Source organism: Sitophilus oryzae, unplaced genomic scaffold, assembly GCF_002938485.1.
Source record: "Sitophilus oryzae breed Bouriz unplaced genomic scaffold, Soryzae_2.0 scaffold_808_pilon_pilon, whole genome shotgun sequence".
Lineage (NCBI taxonomy): Eukaryota > Metazoa > Arthropoda > Insecta > Coleoptera > Curculionidae > Sitophilus > Sitophilus oryzae.
The window spans coordinates 1,818,346-1,838,056 of NW_022147426.1; the positions used below are offsets into that span (position 1 = coordinate 1,818,346).

The 19,711-nt window shown below is 34.5% G+C and overlaps 1 protein-coding gene across 3 annotated transcripts in view; it reads left to right on the forward strand.

Annotated features, from left to right (window-relative positions):
* LOC115888857 (protein sickie) overlaps positions 1–19,711 on the forward strand; it is a 388,604-nt gene that overhangs the window by 244,207 nt on the left and 124,686 nt on the right. For all 3 annotated transcript variants that reach the window (XM_030908721.1, XM_030908722.1, XM_030908723.1), the window contains 6 exons: positions 18–285; positions 666–844; positions 3,093–3,352; positions 3,827–4,211; positions 4,567–5,109; positions 7,520–7,651. In XM_030908721.1, the coding sequence (XP_030764581.1) occupies positions 18–285; positions 666–844; positions 3,093–3,352; positions 3,827–4,211; positions 4,567–5,109; positions 7,520–7,651 (1,767 nt within the window). The remainder of the gene's footprint in view (positions 1–17; positions 286–665; positions 845–3,092; positions 3,353–3,826; positions 4,212–4,566; positions 5,110–7,519; positions 7,652–19,711) is intronic.

Consider the following 19,711-nt stretch of genomic DNA (forward strand, 5'->3'; position numbering starts at 1 on the left):
TTATTTTTTGTTTCCAGATCGTCCGCCATCCCGCACAAAGGTGGCGCTACCAGCAGCATCCCTCTGCCGGGCAGTGCCCTCCCTGCGCGAAGATGTCCGCCGGACAAAGTACGACCCGTTGCCAGCTCTTCCAGGGCTACCAGTCCGGCTCTGAGTATGATACCAAGAGCTCCACCGGGTACTCAGATAGCCAGTCCGTACCAGACCACTCAAGGGAGTGGTGGTGGTGTCAAAGGTGGTACCGCGCAGAATGCTTCGATGTTGGATAAGTTGAAATTGTTCAAGGTTGGTAGTAGTAAATCATAAAAATTATATTGCTAAATATGTGGGAAAAATTGTTTCTCAATTTAATGCCATTGAATATTGGAACTATACCGTGTGTTGCCTAGTCGTACAATTTTTAGTTCAAGTCATTGGCCCAACTAGCTGGCTACGTAGGGCAGACTAGTAGACAGTATATTTATTAGACCTTAGACAGAGATCTTTAGTGATCTATAATCTATACAATAATTAACAAACATATCATGGTAATAAAAAAAACACTAAAATCAAAAATACAGTATGCACATGAACCTTTAACTATTTTCTGCGGATACTTTCCAGTATTCATATAATTAGAAAAATTAATAACAATCACATTTTACATTATAATTTTTTTATTGCAGAACAACGAAAAACCTTCCAGTGGTACTAATGGAAAACGTACTAGTTCTTCCAGCGGAGTGTCATCAGCCAAGAGCGAAAGAAGTGACAGCAGTATTTCTTTAGAAGCAAATATCGACGCGAAGCCAATCAAAAATGTATCTAGAATTAAGCAGACAACCAAGGTTACTAGCAGTACAACGTAAGTATACAGTCAGTGTACCGGGGGCGCATATGCGGGAGGGGGAATGGTACCAATTACACTTCCAGAAATTTATAAATATGTTAAAATCGAGTTTAAAATAAAATTATGCAAAAGGAATTAATAATAATAATAATAATCAAAATAGAAAAACCAGACCAATCAACAACCACGTTATTTTTTCCGCAGTGAAACCATTTTTTCCACCTCTCAACTCAAATTTACTTAACTTACGCACTAACCCCCCAGAACAGTAACTGATGTAGGGGACGTTTTTACCTTCTTCAAAAATAGCTGAACAACATGGGTCCAAAAAATTAATTTTCTCACAAAATCAAGCTACCTAAGCCATCAAAGGTATATATAAAAAACCTAATGAACAGAGCTTTCCATAAAATAATATACATGTACTGATTTCTTTCGAAAATCGACAATTATGAAACTATGAACTCTTCCCGGACACAAACGGTACATTGTGAGACAAGAAATTGTAGAGAGAAACAAGCCCTATAACATAGGATACATCATTTTTAATGAACAGTGCTTTCCATAAAATTAATAAAATGAAAAATATACGAAATAATATACATATACTGATTTCTTTCGAAAATCGACAACTATGTCGACAACTATGAACCCTTCCCGGACACAAACCGTACATTGTGAGACAGGAAATTGTAAAGAGAAACAAGCCCTATAACATAGGATACAACATTTTAATGAACAGTGCTGTCCATAAAATTAATAAAATGAAAAATATACGAAATAATATACATATACTGATTTCTTTCGAAAATCGACAACTATGAAACTATGAACCCTTCCCGGACACAAACCGTACATTGTGAGACAGGAAATTGTAGAGAGAAACAAGCCCTATAACATAGGATACAACATTTTAATGAACAGTGCTGTCCATAAAATTAATAAATGAAAAATATACGAAATAATATACATATACTGATTTCTTTCGAAAATCGACAACTATGAAACTATGAACCCTTCCCGGACACAAACCGTACATTGTGAGACAGGAAATTGTAGAGAGAAACAAGCCCTATAACATAGGATACAACATTTTAATGAACAGTGCTGTCCATAAAATTAATAAAATGAAAAATATACGAAATAATATACATATACTGATTTCTTTCGAAAATCGACAACTATGAAACTATGAACCCTTCCCGGACACAAACCGTACATTGTGAGACAGGAAATTGTAGAGAGAAACAAGCCCTATAACATAGGATACAACATTTTAATGAACAGTGCTGTCCATAAAATTAATAAAATGAAAAATATACGAAATAATATACATATACTGATTTCTTTCGAAAATCGACAACTATGAAACTATGAACCCTTCCCGGACACAAACCGTACATTGTGAGACAGGAAATTGTAGAGAGAAACAAGCCCTAGCTATAACATAGGATACAACATTTCAATGAACAGTGCTTGCCATAAAAACAGTAAAATGAAAAATATACGAATTAATATACATGTACTGATTTCTTTCGAAAATCGACAACTATGAAACTATGAACCCTTCCCGGACACAGACGGTACATTGTGAGACAGGAAATTGTAAAGAGAAACAAGCCCTATAACATAGGATACAACATTTTAATGAACAGTGCTTTCCATAAAATCAATAAAATGAAAAATATACCAAATAATATACATGTACTGATTTCTTTCGAACATCGACAACTATGAAACTATGATCCCTTCCCGGACACAAACGGTACATTGTGAGACAGGAAATTGTAAAGAGCAACAAGCCCTATAACATAGGATACAACATTTTAATGAACAGTGCTTTCCATAAAATCTATATTCTAAATTTACCTAAAATTTCCTACAAATTCTGAAATATTCATAATTTTATGTCTATGTTTACGATGTTTCTAAAGTCTTTGAAAATATGTAAATAGTAGCCAAAAAATGGGTCATTTTTTCGACCTTTTTTCCTAAACTTTTACATGACTATTTTCCCAATTTCCTAACAAATTTCATGACTATTTTCCTAAAATAATAGTTATGAAAATTGTCGATTTTCGTCATATCACCGATTTTATTAAAACTGCTGTTATTTACTAATTGAATGGTGTTGAACACGAAAAGGTATAGACCATTGTAGTCTTAGGAGAATCAGGGACGCATAAACGGGATGGGTAAAGGGGTAATTACCCCTCCCAGAAACCTAGTTTTTAGATTTCTACATCTTTCTTTTTCTTTGTAGAAATAAGACGGTTCAACAGAAAAACAGTCCCAACGCTTCCAAGAAAGACAATCACAAATTTCCAGCGGCTCAACAAAATGGCGGTCCCAAAATGGCGATAGAGGTGGAAAAGCATAAGATTACAGGCTTGCCAACCAGCAAAATCGCCGAACCGAAAGTTAGAGTTTCAGCTGTGAAGGAGATCAAACCGTCCTCAGGACACCATCAGCCTGCTGCTGGTAACGGAACTGGTATTCCCAAACCAACCTTAGCTGTGAAAGGTATGTTTGCTGTAAATTAGAGGTGGGCAAAGATTGAACGAGTCGTTCAATTGAACGGGTATTAAAAATGAATCGTGAGATTCGATTCACCGTTTATAATATGGTCGTTCAATTGATTCGTGCAATTTAATAACAATATTGAGGGTTATTTCTTGCCACAGATTGTTGTAGTAAATTTACTATTTCGTTAGTTTTACAAATTAAAACATGTTATTATAGTAAATTTACAATTACTTTAGTAAATATTAATAAATTGAATAAAATACGTGCTTATAATTATAATATTTATTATAAAGGTTAATAAAAACTTACAAAACAGAACTTATATATATATATAAGATACTCATTGCCGTCTCTTCTTGTCTAGAAGAACCTTACTGAACACCCTTACCAAACCAAACCAAAACAAAATGCCATTAGATATAAAATAAAAAAACATGCAAGCTAACCAATGTTTTATCTCTTCTTTTCCAGGAACCACCAAATCAGTATCTTCCACCAACATTTCTTCCCACCATCATAAGCCTCAAATTTCACGTGAACCGTCACAAACGTCATTATCCAATCAAAAACCAGCTGTAGCTTTAGTGTCACCAATCAAAAACGACCAATCTAAAGACTGCCACCAATCGCTGCCAAAAGAGAGCCAATCCCAACCAAACCTATGTGATAACGTCACTAAAGAGGTTTCGATGAAGGACGCTATAAAAGAATACTCTGTATCCAAGGAAGAAGTATCGCAACATTTTAGTAGTGTCGCTACAGGGATACAGAGTCACTGTAGTGATAATTCTGTAGTCTATAAGGTGTCTAATGACTGTAGTTTTGTGGAGAATCAGAATATTCTCATATCGAACAGGTGGGTATTTCTTTTAACATAACAAGTAACATTGTAGTGCTATTACTACGATATGCTCGAAAAAAAAAAACGGCGTCGAAGACGGCTGGGGAATAACAATCGATGATAATTTTTGACGAGGTCAAGCCCTAGACGTCATTTCTTGACCCGTATCTTCTATTTTTTAATGGCACTTACTATCAGCCGGCTTAAAGAAGGTTTAAATTTATTTTTATGTTGTAATAATACACAGGATGTTTATTTAAAATATACATTATTTGGGTCACTCTGTACAATTACTAAAAATCTACTTATTTAGCTACAATAATAGCTTCAATAAGCATATATATTTGAAAACATATTTTTCAACTTTCAGAAAAGAAACTTTGACTCATCCAACAGATATAATCTCACAACTAAATCAACATCAACACCTGGAAACTTTGGCAGAAACTCAAGAATTCTCGTTGGAAGAAAACTGTAACCAATCAAAAATATCCTCACCGCCAGACAAACTCCCAGAAAGTCCAAGACTTACCACCATACCCAACCATATCAGACAGACCATATCAAAAGTAACCGAATGCGTATCAGTGGAAAAGGACAAGAATATCAGTATGAAACATATTAAGGAGCATAGTTTTAGTAATGCTAACGTTAATTCTAATGGAAATATCAAAAGAAATGTTGAAGACAGTTCTAAACAGGATGTGTTTAATTTAAATGCCAACAATGTTATTGATGGTATGAGTGAGAAGGTTATTAGTGTTAAAGATGGCGAAAATATGAATATAGAACCTATGAGGCCGTTGATGAGGGATTATTGCAGTACTTTGACGTTGCCAGGGAGACAGAGGAATCCATATAATAGAGCTGTAACAGTGGATGGGGATTATTGTGAGATATCTATGGCTAATGGGTAAGTAGGAACTTGTGGATCACCCTGTACATTTCAAAATATTTTTAAAATATGCACATTGCCTTCCCACATATACCTTTAAAATATTTTGTTTCTACATCTTTTCGTTTTTGTATAATTAACCGACGCGAATGAGGGGTGCCACTCTGTATATTTACCAATGTAAATCTACAGAGTGGCGTATAATATACAGCGTGGATACATATAAATCATAAAATATGGCCAAGAACAGTTAACCTAATAGGACTGCTCATTCAGCCAAAAATGTCCGCCAGGTGCATACGAAAACTCCTCGCTTTGTGACGTCATTGCAGTCCTTGTCATGGTTATTAGTCCTTATCCGGCAACCAATAATACACACACGTGCATTATTGGTTGCCGGATGCAAAAAGTTCATTATTTAGTTTATTTATTTAAACACCTTATATGTATGCAGTATAGAAAATTAACTGTATAAATCGTATTAAATACTCGGATAGTGCATTTTTAAGAACAACAGTTTCCAGCATCACCTTTTGCAGGCATTCTTTTCAAAGTACTTCCATAGTTTGCTTTAAAATAATTAATAAACAATATCGTAGGCACTTAGTAAGCACTTTGTCACAATCCACAACACAAAATGAACCTATTTATACTAATATTTAAAATTGACAAAATAATTAACTCAAAATTTCTCAGCTGTTATTTTTATAAGTTTACCCTAGGCAACTAATAATACATACTATCATGACAAGGACTACAATGACGTCACAACTGTCAGCTGAAGCGCGGGAAGAGGCGAACGTACGTCTTATGAGGATGAGCAATCCTATTAGTTTACCGTTCTTGATGCTTGGTGCAGGTTGGTAATATACAGGGTGGTCCGAATTGTATTCCGGAAACTTCAACAGCAAATTCTGCAGATAAAAATGAGTATGGTCAAAAATATTTAGTTTCGGAGATACAGGGTGTAGAAGTTTTATTTTTTATTTCGATTTTTTTCAAATAATTGCTGAAATAAGGTCAATATTTGGATGAAAATTGGTGTCTGGTAGTTTTTTGACATGAGAAATTTGAGTTTGATATCAATATGACTCCTACTTGTAGGGGGCGCTATCTACATGTGTTTTAACTGTTTTAAAGAGTAATAACTTTTCGGCCGTACCTCGTACCTGTATAAAACTACTGAGTAAAAAAATTAATTAATTTTTACGTATAATTTTTGTTCATTTTTTCGGAGAAAATTTTATGATTAATTTAAAAAAAAATAAAAAGTTCCTAAATTTATCATTTCAGTCAAATAACTATCTACTCAACACGTTAATTTTTGTCAATAATGATATGTATTGACTATTTCCATTCTAAATATCTTGAGAACGGTTACTCGTAGCGATTTTTACCAAGAGACATTTTTTACGTAAAAAATCACGGAAATGTATATTTTTTCACCCAGTAGTTTTATACAGGTACGGTCAAAAAGTTATTAATCTTCAAAACAGTTAAAACAAGTGTAGGTGGCGCCCCATACAAATAGGAGTCATATTGACATCAAAATCAAATTTCTAATGTTAAAAAACTCCCAGTCATCAATTTCGATCTAAACATTGAAGTTACTTCAGAAATTATTTGGAAAAATTCGAAATAAAAAAGAAAATTCTACACCCTGTATCTTCGAAACTAAGCATTTTAAGACATACATTTATACGAACTTTTTTACTTATTTTCATCTGCAGAATATGCTGCCGAAGTTTCCGGAATACAGTTCGAACCACCCTGTATAAAAGAAATAAAGTTTTTTGTCTTTCATTAAATAATTACAAGAAATAAAACCGTTTTAGTGGAGTTTGTTTCTTTTAATTTTTAGTTTTTTTTGTTTAAAAAATAATAGGATTCAAAATGTACAGTGTCCAAAATGTTTGCAACAAATGAAGTATTATTTAATATTTCTATACTTATTTATTTTAAGTATAGCTATGAGGAAATTTTGTATTTTAATTAAAATTTGTATTTAATTCATTTTTACTGAAATATTTTCTTTTATCTTAAATCCTAATTTAGCTAAGCTAAATACTATTGTTTAAAGAAGCTTTGTTCCAATATAATTACGAAAGCTTGAGGGTATATTAGGTTTATAAGGCATTGTGCTACAGGCAAAGTAACTTTATCAAACTGTTCGTAACAGCAAGACGCCTTTTAACATTAATTAGTTAATAATTAAATATAACATAAATGTATGTTTTTTCATTTAATAAGAAAGTTTAAACAATGCTAATTTAATCTCTCAATTGAATTTGGTTAATGTCAAATAGCAATAAAAAATATTCGAATGCGAAAACTATTTAGTAGTGCAGAAAATGGTGTAATATTTAGAAAAAACATTTGTTTAAAAATAGGTAATAAATAAATGTAACAGAAACTATTTCCTTTTCAGATATCTTTCAGAAAGTGAACTGTTAAGAGGTCCAAACCCTGTGGATATTGCTGACGGGTATCTTTCTGAAGGAGGTTCTGTTTTATATGCCAGAAGACTCCAGAATATGCCAACTCATCCAATGCCAAATGGGTAAGTACCTTATTAATATTTTCTTGAATCCATCATAGTGAAAAAAAATTATTTGACACACTTATTTTCCACATTAACGTTGATTCTCACTATACCTTCCGTTTCCATTCCATATTCGTTCCGTATTTTTATTGTATTGACGCTATACATAAGCTTCCGTTCCGTATCAGTCCCATACTTTTTATTGTACGATTATTTATATCATTACGAAAGTTTTATTTTAAAAATTTGTATCTTTTGAAAAAGGTAATAGATTTAATTAAGAGGTGAAAGAATAAATAAATATTAGCAAAATTTTATCAGAGCTGGTACAAATGTAAGAACTTGACAACATGTTTCCGATACGCTTCAGTCTGTCCGCCAAAAAAATGTATGGAAACGGAACGGATAGTGTGCATTGTCCTATTCATTTACATGATATAATATTTTATGTAAACGGAAGGGAAACGGAAGGGAGCTGATATGGACAGTATAGTGAGAATCAACCTTTATAATGCCTTATCCCCGAATTTCAAAACTCGAAATGCTACTGCCTATAGAAACGTGAAAACTGTCACACTCTAAACCTCAGAACTCGTCGACACCGGTGTAGGGGAGAGAAGTGCATTAGGCACCGACACAATGTGATTTATTTCCACAATTTGATTGTGTGCGGTTTGCTTTTGCGAAAACACGGAGGAAAACAGGGGGGAACATTAGGAAGCGAGACGAGATAGCCGGAGGTGTCGAGAAAAATTTATGACATCATCATGAAAATGGACAGAAGGCATGGAAAACAGCGGTCTAGACGAGTGCGTTGTCAGCTGGTTATTCTCTCGCTTGTACCGGTTGATCTCTCTGTTCTTTGTTTGGAGAACGAATTTACTTGTTTATTTTTGCAGGGTGGTTTGAATAGAGTGCCAAAAAATTATGTTCTCGCTAACACATCATTATTTCTATCATTTTTTGCCCTTAATTTTCGTTCTAGATTTTTAATTATGGAATTTAAGAGCTTCTAATGTCACAAAACCAATGAAAAATCATATTCGCAACAACAACAATTGATTTACAAGGTTGGTGTTGTTATTTAATCAATACTTATTATAGGTTGCTTTCAAATTAGACTGGCACAATATTGAACAAATTAAATGAGTATTATATCAAGTTAAGTATGAAGAACTATACATATATCAAAAATGAGTGGAAACAAGTTAACATATCGGATGATATCGTAGTCTATAAGTCTGATCTCGTTGGTTGTACGATGACGTAAAAGCCTGTCAGAATTAATGACAGTCATCACGGTTGCGTTATTATGATATTTTTAGTTGATTTCGGCCGAACGAGGGGATAGAACAACAATAGGTATATGACTAAGCTTAGCAAGCAAGACGATGGAAGATGGAAGTAGCAAACAGTATATAACGTGGTAGAAGAACTCAGTTTTGATTGATAGGTTTAAAGTCTGCAGTCTCATTTTTGTCAATTTATTTAGAAATAATGCAAGTTAATTTGTACATAGTAATTTATAACCAGCTACTTCGCTGTTATTATAAAATGATAACATAACTATGTTAGTATCAAGCTCTTTTTCCATCGAACGAACTTTTTGGGATGGAGTCTTCGAGGCTCTTGAGTTCTGCTTTAAGTTGGTTTCCACTTGGGAAGCAGAAGTTCTGTTTGGATTATTCTGGTCCAGGTAGTGGAGTGTTGGCTCCTTTTCTAGCTAGATCGTTTGCTTTTTCGTTATTTTCTATCCGTTGGTATAGGGGCACCCAGAGTAGGAGGACTTTATTTTCTTTATCTCGAAATGATGGTTACTTAGTTGATCGCTCTTAAGGTTGCTTGATTATCGGATAAAATGGCTATTTCTTGTTTCCGAGAGTTCCTATCTAAGATCAATTGTACGCATCTTTCGATAGCGTAGATTTCTCCCTGAAGGATGATGAGATAGGTTCGTTATATTTAGTTTAATAGAATTAGTACCCAACCCTAGTATACCACATTATTGTAATGTCTTTCAACAACTGAGCAAACGTTTCTTTCTCAATACTACTACTAACATATCATAGAAAACACAATAGACTGAAAGAATATTTAAATTTTAATGTTTTTCTCACTAAAATACGATTATACGAAAATGTATAAAATAACCCTGTAAAAAACTCTATGAAGTTTGAATTAATTTTTGAAAAAACGGGGAGATGTGCGTCTATAGAAAATTAAAAAAACAAGCTCTTGGAGGGCTTTGAAATTGCTGTCTTTTTCTAGAAAACGCATCGAGAATGTTCTAATGAAATTCTCCCCTATCCTGTTGGCGAACCTGAACTGGGGGGCGTTATTCAATTAAATCGACATCAAAGATTATCCAATTTTAATCTTGCTAAGGTGGGAACGAGTTGGGCGCGCCGAGTCTGACGATATTTGTTTTTAATCTGGAAAACGAGAATTACCCAGGTTTTTAACTAATTTTTTAATCGTGTTTTTATTGTAATTCTGTTAGTATAGCTAAGATTAAATTCAAGTTTGATTGCAATCACTTAAAATAATACCACTGTTCAGAAAGTAGTTAAAAAAATACTTAAATCACGAGTTTTTGGTTTAAATAAGAAAATATCGTCGGTGAAACGTGATAAACTGCTAACTCCATTATGCCGAATTTTACAGGAGAGCAAAAAAACGGTACAAAAAAATATGTACACATGTAGGAAGTATTTTGATGCGTTAATATGATAAACAGATGAGAATTTTATTTTTGCTGGGGAACAATAAAACTCAATATTTCGTGTTACGTCATTTTTTTTCAGACGCAATAGGGAGATAGCAGATATTCGTCTTGCAGAAATAAGAAATAAAAATATACTTCTGGAGATAGCAACTTTTATTGTTGGAAATTTTGAAAATGGAATTAAATATTACCCAAACAGATTTAGAAATAATCAATTAAATTTAAAAAATATTATATTCATAACCATATATTTATGATATCGTCGGTCTAGAAGCAAAAAATACAAGTCCAAAAACGAATAAATTTTTAATGAAAATTTTAAAATTTTTTGCATTTTTAAAGAACTGAAGTAGCAGAATTTTGGACTTAATGAATATGAAAATAATTTAAAAATTAAACTTCGCTGTAACTTTTTTGCTATGGAAAATTTTGCATTTCTATGAAAACATTTCCAAAGCACCTTTTTACGTATAATTTAATAGTATAAGTATAATTTTTTTCAAATTAATAATTTAAAAGTTATCAACAAAAAAATTGATTTTTTATTTGAGACACCCTCTATATTTTTAATTAACCGAAAATAATTTAAAGTTACCTTTCCAAAAATATAGCACACTTGATAGTTTGTTATATTCCCCTTCGAAATACAGAATTTTTAAAAGTTATCCACTTTTAACTAGTAGGCTTTGGACACCTTATTGATGATATGCCCTTAATGGAACTAGAAACCATATTTTTCCAGCAAGAAGAGGCACCGCCTCAGAACGCTGAAGTTATCAGCAAATTTTTGCAGCCAATTTCAAGAATAATTGAATAGCTAACCAAGATCCCAGCCGTTGGCCGTTGAGGCCACCTGACTTAGTGCCCATGGATCTAATCCTATGGATGTAATTGCGGAAGAATAAAGGTTCTTTATTCTTCCGTATAATCTAGGCAAGAATTAGAAATACTTACTTAGCAGTTATGAGAGGGATTCTCTCACCCCCACTGAGTTAAGGAATTCCGCGAGAAATGTTCAGAAACGGCCCCGTCTGTCCATAACAGAAGATGGTCGATATAACAGAAGACAGTCGAACACCTGCAGCAAAATATAATGTCTTGGTTTGCTATTTATTTTTATTGTTATCAGATATAGTTCAAATATGTTGATGTTGGTTAAATATATTTTAAATTGTTATAAAATTCTGCATCTCTCATAGCAAATATTATTTTCGTTTTAATTGATGCTCACAGCTAGAATTTGTTTGCATTACAGCCGGTGCCATTCAAAGCCTACTTAATTAAAGCGGGCGAATTTTTGTATACTCTATATCTCGAAGAGGAATCGAGCATAATATCAAGTGTGTTATATTTTTGGAAAGGTAATTTTAAATTCTTTTCAATAAATTACAGATATACAGGGTGTCTCATATAAAATATCAAATTTTCTGTTGATAATTCTTAAATTATTAATTTTAAAAAAATTATACTTAAACCATTAACTTCTACGTAAAAAGGTGCTTTGGAAATGTTTTCATAAAAATACAAAATTTTCCATAGCAAAAAAGTTACAGCGATTTGTTAAAAATGCATATTTTTGAAAAACACCCCGTAATTCCGAAACAGTAACAGATATCGATATGCGGTTTTCACCATCATGTTTTTGTCTATCTCCTATAGAAAAGGGTGTTTCCATTTAAAAGCGTCGAATTTGACCCACCCTGTACAAGTAAGTAATGTTATTTAAACTATTTATAGCAGGCCGATGAATTGCTCGTATATAGAGAATTTCGTTTTTCCCCTTACCCTTTACGGATACACCGTATTTACAGGACGGATCGACGCAGGGTCGGACTGGCCATATTATATAGATAACTATTAGGGGGGGGGGGACAGCCTTCGCGGGCCCCCTTTATAGTTCATTTTTTATTCTTAACGATATTTGCTTTTGCATTGCATTGGTTTACCTTGCATTAGGGTAGTTCCCTGATTTCTATACAGGGTGAGTCTTAAATAAGTGCAAATATGTTCAGGGCTGGTAAATCTCGATAAAAGAAACATAATATTTTCTCTTTACCGTTTTTTCAAATAAATCCAAAACAACCGACTTATTTCACTTTTAAAATTTCCAATTTTTGGCTATAATTTTGAGAATCATTGGATTTTCTTTCTTGTAAATTTAATCTACTACCTATGTTACCATATTACAAACAAAGTATGTTTTTAAACTAAAAATTAAAAAAAAATTCAACTTTTCTTTTTAAATTCCAAATTTTAAAAAAAAAATTCGCGCAAAAAACCTCATAGGTGATCGTGTTTCTTGGGTCGAAATATACTATACTACCCTAAAAATATTTGCACTTATTTAAGACTCACCCTGTATATAATAAGGAAAAATTGACCAAAACGTAAGGCGAAAAAATACGCAAAAAAAACACACGGGGCCCTCCTTACATTGCCACCCGGGCCCCTTTGGCCTAGTGCGACCCTGAATCGACGTACTGTACTAAAAAAACATACGACTAAGAATCTGTGTTTGCTTCAGCGTGATCGTAACGGAAATTACGGAGATAGCAGCATTTCGGTGGCTATTTCGAGTTAAAATAAAAAAATTTCTTTAATGGGAAAAAATGTGTTTGCTTTCCCTACTTATAGAGTATTTTTTTCTCTTTCTAGTGGTATAAAAAAACTAATTAACGGAAAAAATGGAGTTAGCAGGTAAAAGATAACTGTCAAATGAAGTTGTCATTTCAGAAATTTATCTATTTAGTGCTTTATTAATATTATTAAAAACACATACCTAATAAAATTAATTACATCTTTATAATTTCTGAAGTGACAGCTTCATTTGACAATTATCTTTTACCTTGACTGGTGCTTATAAGTAAATACAGGGCCATAAGAAAGGAGAAATATTTAAAAAGAAATCGGCGATAACTCGTAAACGGGCTAATCAAAAATATCTAAAGTTATTCTTTTGAATGTGGGTTTTAGTGCTCTTCAGTAAACCTAAATAGAATTATTCTCTAAAATAATTAGGGAAGCCAATAATTGACCCCATTAAAATTTACATGGGATTTCCTATGTCCCGCCCGACGATGCAACACCTGGTATATTCTATTAGGACAGCTTAACACCATTTCCTCTTATTTCCCTCTGAAATTTCCACGGGGCCTGAAATCGCTTGAATCCGAATCCGATTGGTCCAATTTTCCACCGTCATCCGATTTAATTCTGCCGGGCGAAGTGAAAAATCGTTGCGGCCTTGTCTGACGCCTCTAATCCGCTTAAGCTAGCAAATCAAAACAGAGTATAAAAAAAAGAAGCAGAAGAAGAGAAGAGAAGAAAAGATGAGAGTGTGAAGCAGTAAAAAAAGAAAAGGAAAGTAGAACTGTGAAAAGGATTTTGTTATTTAAGAAACTTTATTTAAAAGTTTTTTTTCCACAGCAACTGTTAAAATTGCCTTATATCTATCAAAACTAGTAGATAAAATAGTATTTTAACCGCAAGGGTAGATTAAATGATACTTTAACAGCGAGGATAGGTTAAAAACTTTATTTCTTCTCGTATTTCTTCTCATGTAACGAACTAAAAACGTTACAATATTGTACTATCCAATCCAACTGCAACTCCAATTTTGTCTCAAACTTTTTATTTTTAATTCTATTATTTTTGTAACTTGGATCGAATAAATCATATAGAATTTTGTGTATTTTTACTGCCTTAATTAGCTGTTCTGTTAACTCCATTTCTCAATTGCAACAAGAAAAAACACACAAAATAACGGAAAATTCCTATCAGTTGGGCCGCGATCACGCGATCAAACTCGACAAGTTGAATCTGATCGCTACCGCACAATTAGAACGCCGCCAGGCCGCTTCATCTCCAAAACTCGATCGCGCCAGTGTGAAACGGCTCATATGTATTCTTCAGCAACTTTTGGCCGCGGCCGCCTGGAGATCGTGATCGCGGCCGGGATCGCACCAGTGGCAGTGTGCGTACAGTTTCACTCCTGTTCGATTTCATATTATGGTATGATTGGGTATTTTATCTCTAAGTGTAACTCCCAACATGGACCTGTATTCTGTACATGTTGTACATGTCTCCCAACATTCCACCTGTATTCTATGTATGTTCTTTTTTGTCAAAGTAAGCGTTTCAGCTCCATACGCAAGGACATGCAAGACACACTGGTTAAAGACCTTTCTTTATAAACATATTGGAAGATCAGATTTCAGTATATGATTTAGTTTACCGAATGCCGCCCACGACAAACCTATTCTTCGTAGTTCTCTCGAAAGCTCTTTCTACATTTCAATCTATTTGGCGGAGATTGATGTCCATGCAACGGATGATCAACTTTCATCTCCCTTTTATGTCTCTCTGTATTCACAGCGTCTAAAAAATACCTAAATTTACAGATAAACGCATTAGATTGAAACATTATAGTTCTAGAAATAAAAATGGTCGCTGGTAACAATAGCTATACGACTCTACTTTAATCCCACAGGATTAACTTTAGGGATATTTAATTGGGAGGGAGTTTACACAAGGCGGAACAAAAGGAGAAGGAACGGAGTTATATTGCGTTTTAGTGTCGGCGACCGGATTTGCCAGACAATTCCGAAAAGCTTAAGTTCATTACTGCGGAGACTGCTGATTTATTATTGTCGTGGAATGGTTTCGGATTGTGTGGGGACCGGTTACAGGAATCTAGAAAGTTTTGGTACGTCTCAAAACTTTTTAGTCAAATTGTTGCTTATTGTCATCCTAACTATCATTACATTTTGTTTTAGAAGTCCCGTTAGAAATTGTGATGTATACTGGTACAGGGTGTTCCATTTTTGTCTGTTTTATTTAAATTATCGTTTATGAGTAGATATTTATGATTAAAATACACTACAGTACCTCTTGTATCTTAGTTATCTTATAGCTTATCGCAAAGGTAAAAACTGAGTCAGTTATGACTGTGAGATATAACTTAAAGTTATATTTTTTTTAATGCGACACGCTGTGTATTATTCTATATTTTACTTGCCGCATTATGAAGTTGCTAAAAATATACAGGGTCGCTGTTAGATATGGAAACGGTCGATTATTAGGTAAAATATAGGAGGTACCGCAAAAAGTTAAATACAAAAGTTATAGGGTTTATAAATATCTACGAGGGTGGTCTGAAAAGTTTCCGACCTAACAAAGATACAAGACATTTTTTCTGAATATTTTTTTTATTTTTCAACATAGTCCCCTTGTAACTCTACATACTTTTCCTAGCGATGCTCCCATCACTGTAACCCGTCCAAATAGTACTCGGCGTTTTTCTCTGCAAAATAGTGATTCACGAAGGTGATTGCCTCTTCATTTGACGAAAATCTCTGTCCTCCGAGCGCAATTTTTAAATGAGGTAACAAAAAGAAATCGCTAGGGGCTAGATCTGGTGAGTAAGGCGGATGGTCAAGCAGTTCAAACCGTAATTCGTGGATTTTCGCCATGGCAACCGCTGAGGTGTGAGACGGTGCGTTATCTTGGTGAAACAGGATTTTCTTTTTCTGTAAATGTGGCCGTTTTCCGCAAGTTCTGCTTTTAGCTTGTCAAGTAATGATGCGTAGTATGCTCTTGTGATGTTTTTTTCTTTTTGAAGATAACACAGGCCGACATGATTTTTGTAACACGAGTCAGTTGCAGAATTTCTTCATAAAAATATGCTTCTAATAACAGAAAAAATACTCCTGAAGCTCCTACACGTACCACTTTTCAGTTGCCTAATTACGCCTCTTTTTTGCAGGTAGTCAATTTTATAGATGTCAGGTATTAAGTCTAGGTAGATTCGTTTACATACAGGTAAATTTTATGATGGGATGATTGAAAGGGACGCATTTTGTGCACTATAATATATTGTGAAAAACATAAGAGAGTTCAGTTTTCAGTTGATTTTCGACGTGAGTTGTTCTATGCGTGTAGATAAATAGTACGAAAATGTCAAGTCAAACGCGCCGCAGTTGTAAAGTGTCTCCTGATCGATTTTGTTACATTTGTGGAGAATTTATGGTGCAATCACAAGCCAGACCATTTTCTGAAAATGTGAAGAAAGCCTACTTCAAGTATTTTGGAGTTTTGGTTGGAGATCAAGACAAGCAGTGGGCTCCTCATGTGTGCTGCGTTACTTGTAGCGTGTCGCTTGTGCAGTGGATGAAAGGGAAGAGGAAAAAATGCCATTTGCGGTTCCAATGGTATGGCGAGAACCAACTAACCATTTTGACGATTGCTATTTTTGCCTGACGAAAACTGAAGGTTTTTCCAAAAAACAAAAGCACAAGATCGAGTATCCCAATTTGCCGTCTGCCATACGACCTGTTCTTCATGGTGCAGATCTCCCAGTGCCGATCGCGCCCTTAGACTGGCAAGGTATTGTTTTGGAAGATAAGGAAGATATTGAATCAAACAGCTCTGGAGACCAGTGTACTGATCCTACCTTTACCCCAGAGGGCGGTTCCGACAAGCCACATTTGATTGTTCAAAGCGAGTTGAATGACTTAGTGCGTGACTTGGGGTTATCAAAGCAGCAGTCAGAACTTCTTGGATCCCGGCTTAAGGAATGGAATCTGTTAGCCAATGAAACAAAAATCACCACTTTTAGAAAAAGAAATGCTCCGTTCTCTGCATTCTACAGTATGGAGGATTCGTTGTGTGCATGTACTGATATCGATGGCTTAATGCAGGAACTTTCTATAGAACATTCTCCCTGTGAGTGGCGCTTATTCATAGATTCGTCGAAATATAGCCTAAAAGCTGTGTTATTGCATAACGGAAATTTAAAACCCTCTATACCAGTTGCCCATTCAGTGACAATGAAGGAAACTTATGAAAATATGCGCATGCTTTTAGATAGAATCAACTACAACAGGTATAAATGGCAGATATGTGGGGACTTGAAAGTTATAGGAATTTTAGTGGGACTTCAGGGAGGATTTACAAAATATTGCTGTTTTCTTTGTTTGTGGGACAGTCGTGCAGTAAATCATCATTATGTACAGAAAATTTGGCCAGAAAGAAGTGAATTTCAACCGGGTTCCCAAAATGTCAAGTATATCCCTCTTGTAGACCCCAAAGACGTCCTCCTGCCTCCTCTTCATATCAAACTTGGCCTCATGAAAAACTTCGTGAAAGCTATGAATAAAGAAGGTGATGGATTTAAATACCTAAGGCAAGTCTTTCCCCAGTTGAGTGATGCCAAATTGAAAGAGGGTATTTTTATTGGACCACAAATCAGGAAATTGTTGGACGACACAAATTTCACAGACACGCTTACCAGGCAGGAACTCAGAGCATGGACCTCATTTGTTAGTGTAGTGAGGGGATTTTTGGGAAACAATAAGGATGCGAACTACGAACAATTGGTTAATGAGCTTTTAGATGCTTATAAATCGCTTGGTGCCCGAATGTCTTTAAAAATTCACTTTCTCCATTCTCATTTGTCATTTTTCCCTGAAAATATGGGTGCTGTCAGTGATGAGCAAGGTGAGAGATTCCATCAAGACATAAGGACAATGGAAATTCGTTATCAAGGACGATGGGATCCAGCCATGATGGGTGATTACTGTTGGTTTTTGAAGAGAGAAGACGCGGTCCCTCATAAAAGGAAAAAGTAAAAGTTTTTGTTTATGTTTTGATCTCGTTTCGATTGTTTTTGTACTTTTTAGGTATAAGTAATGTTTGAGGAGTGTAAACTATAAAATATAATCGGTATATAGGCTTAAGAAGTTCTTAAATCATGTTTTGAATAGCTATCTTAATATATTGAATATTGTAATATTGAATGATGTTTTATTAATGTAACAAAAAAACCTTACGTGTTACGACTTTTTTTTTGCCACTTTCGTGATTAGATAGGTTCATTCTACCACAATATCCTATTGAGCTTTGTGTTACATCGAAAAAATTTTTTTTTGTCGGCCTGTGTAATCAATTAAAATAACTACATGACATTCTAAAAAAAATTCTAAAATTCTAAATTCTAACTCCATGACTATCCCAAAAAACAGTCGCCATCACTTTCCCAGCCGAAATAACAGTTTTTGCTTTTTTTGGAGCCGGTTCTCCCTTTGCCGTCCACTGTTTGGACTGTATTTTTGTTTCTGGTGTATAGTGGTGTATCCAAGTTTCATCTACAGTAATTAATCGACGCCAAAACTCGGATTTATTGCGCCTAAACTGCGCTAACATAGCGTTGGAAATGTTCATACGAACACGCTTTTGGTCTAACGTGAGCGAACGCGGCACCCAACGCGCGGACAGCTTTCTCATGCCTAAATCTTGATTTAATATGTGACAAACACGTTCTTTTGATATGTTCATAACCTCTGCTATCTCTCTCACTTTAATTCGGCGGTCGTCTAACACCATTTGGTGAACTTAGGCGATGTTATCGTCGGTAGTTGCAGTTTTTGGACGTCCCGAACGTTCATCGTCTCCCAAGCTCTTACGGCCACGTTTAAATTCAGCTGCCCAAAATTTCACCGTGGTAAATGATGGTGCAGAGTCCCCATACACATAATCCAACTCATGTTTAATTTGTGTAGGCGTATTGCCTCTCAAAACCAGATATTTAATGACAGCTCGATACTCGATTTTGTCCATTTTCACAAAAACACTGACATCAACTCACTCAAACGACTGTTCCATAACAACTGCAAATCCAAAATGGCTGAAACTTTGGTGAATAACTGTCAACAGATGAACAATGAAAATTCACTATAGTCTGTCCAACGAGAAGATCCTTGACAGTGATAGATGTGTCTGTCATTTTAGTTTCAAAGTAGTTTATTTTATTTTACAAAGAAATAAGTTGGTATATATATTTAAAATTTGATTGACAAGATGACAAGTGATTACTTCAAAATATTGTGAAAAAAACTGTATAAAACTGAAAAAATGTAATCGAGTTATTTTATTTAATAAAAACGGTATGTGTTAATACAAAACAAACAAGAACAAGACACTACATCTACATAATTTTTTTAAACCAGGACCTTTTGACATTATTTTTCTGCAGTACTAAAATCCATTATTTACCTCTCGCGTGATGTCAATATTTTACAGCTACTCCAGTTTTTAGTATATGTTTAGTTTGATCCTTCTACCATATACGAGATGCACTTATCTACGACGAAATGGTATACAAACTATTACAAACTTTATCGATGGCAACTTCATTGGTGTATAAGACTTTCTGCCTGGACAGCGAGTATTAACCATAAACTGTGCTCTGGGTCTACAGTTAATTTTCACTCGATTTTTCCTCCACTTGACTTCAAAAGACACAAAACACACGTAATAATACGAATCAAAATGCATCATCTTCCAAAACGCAGGGT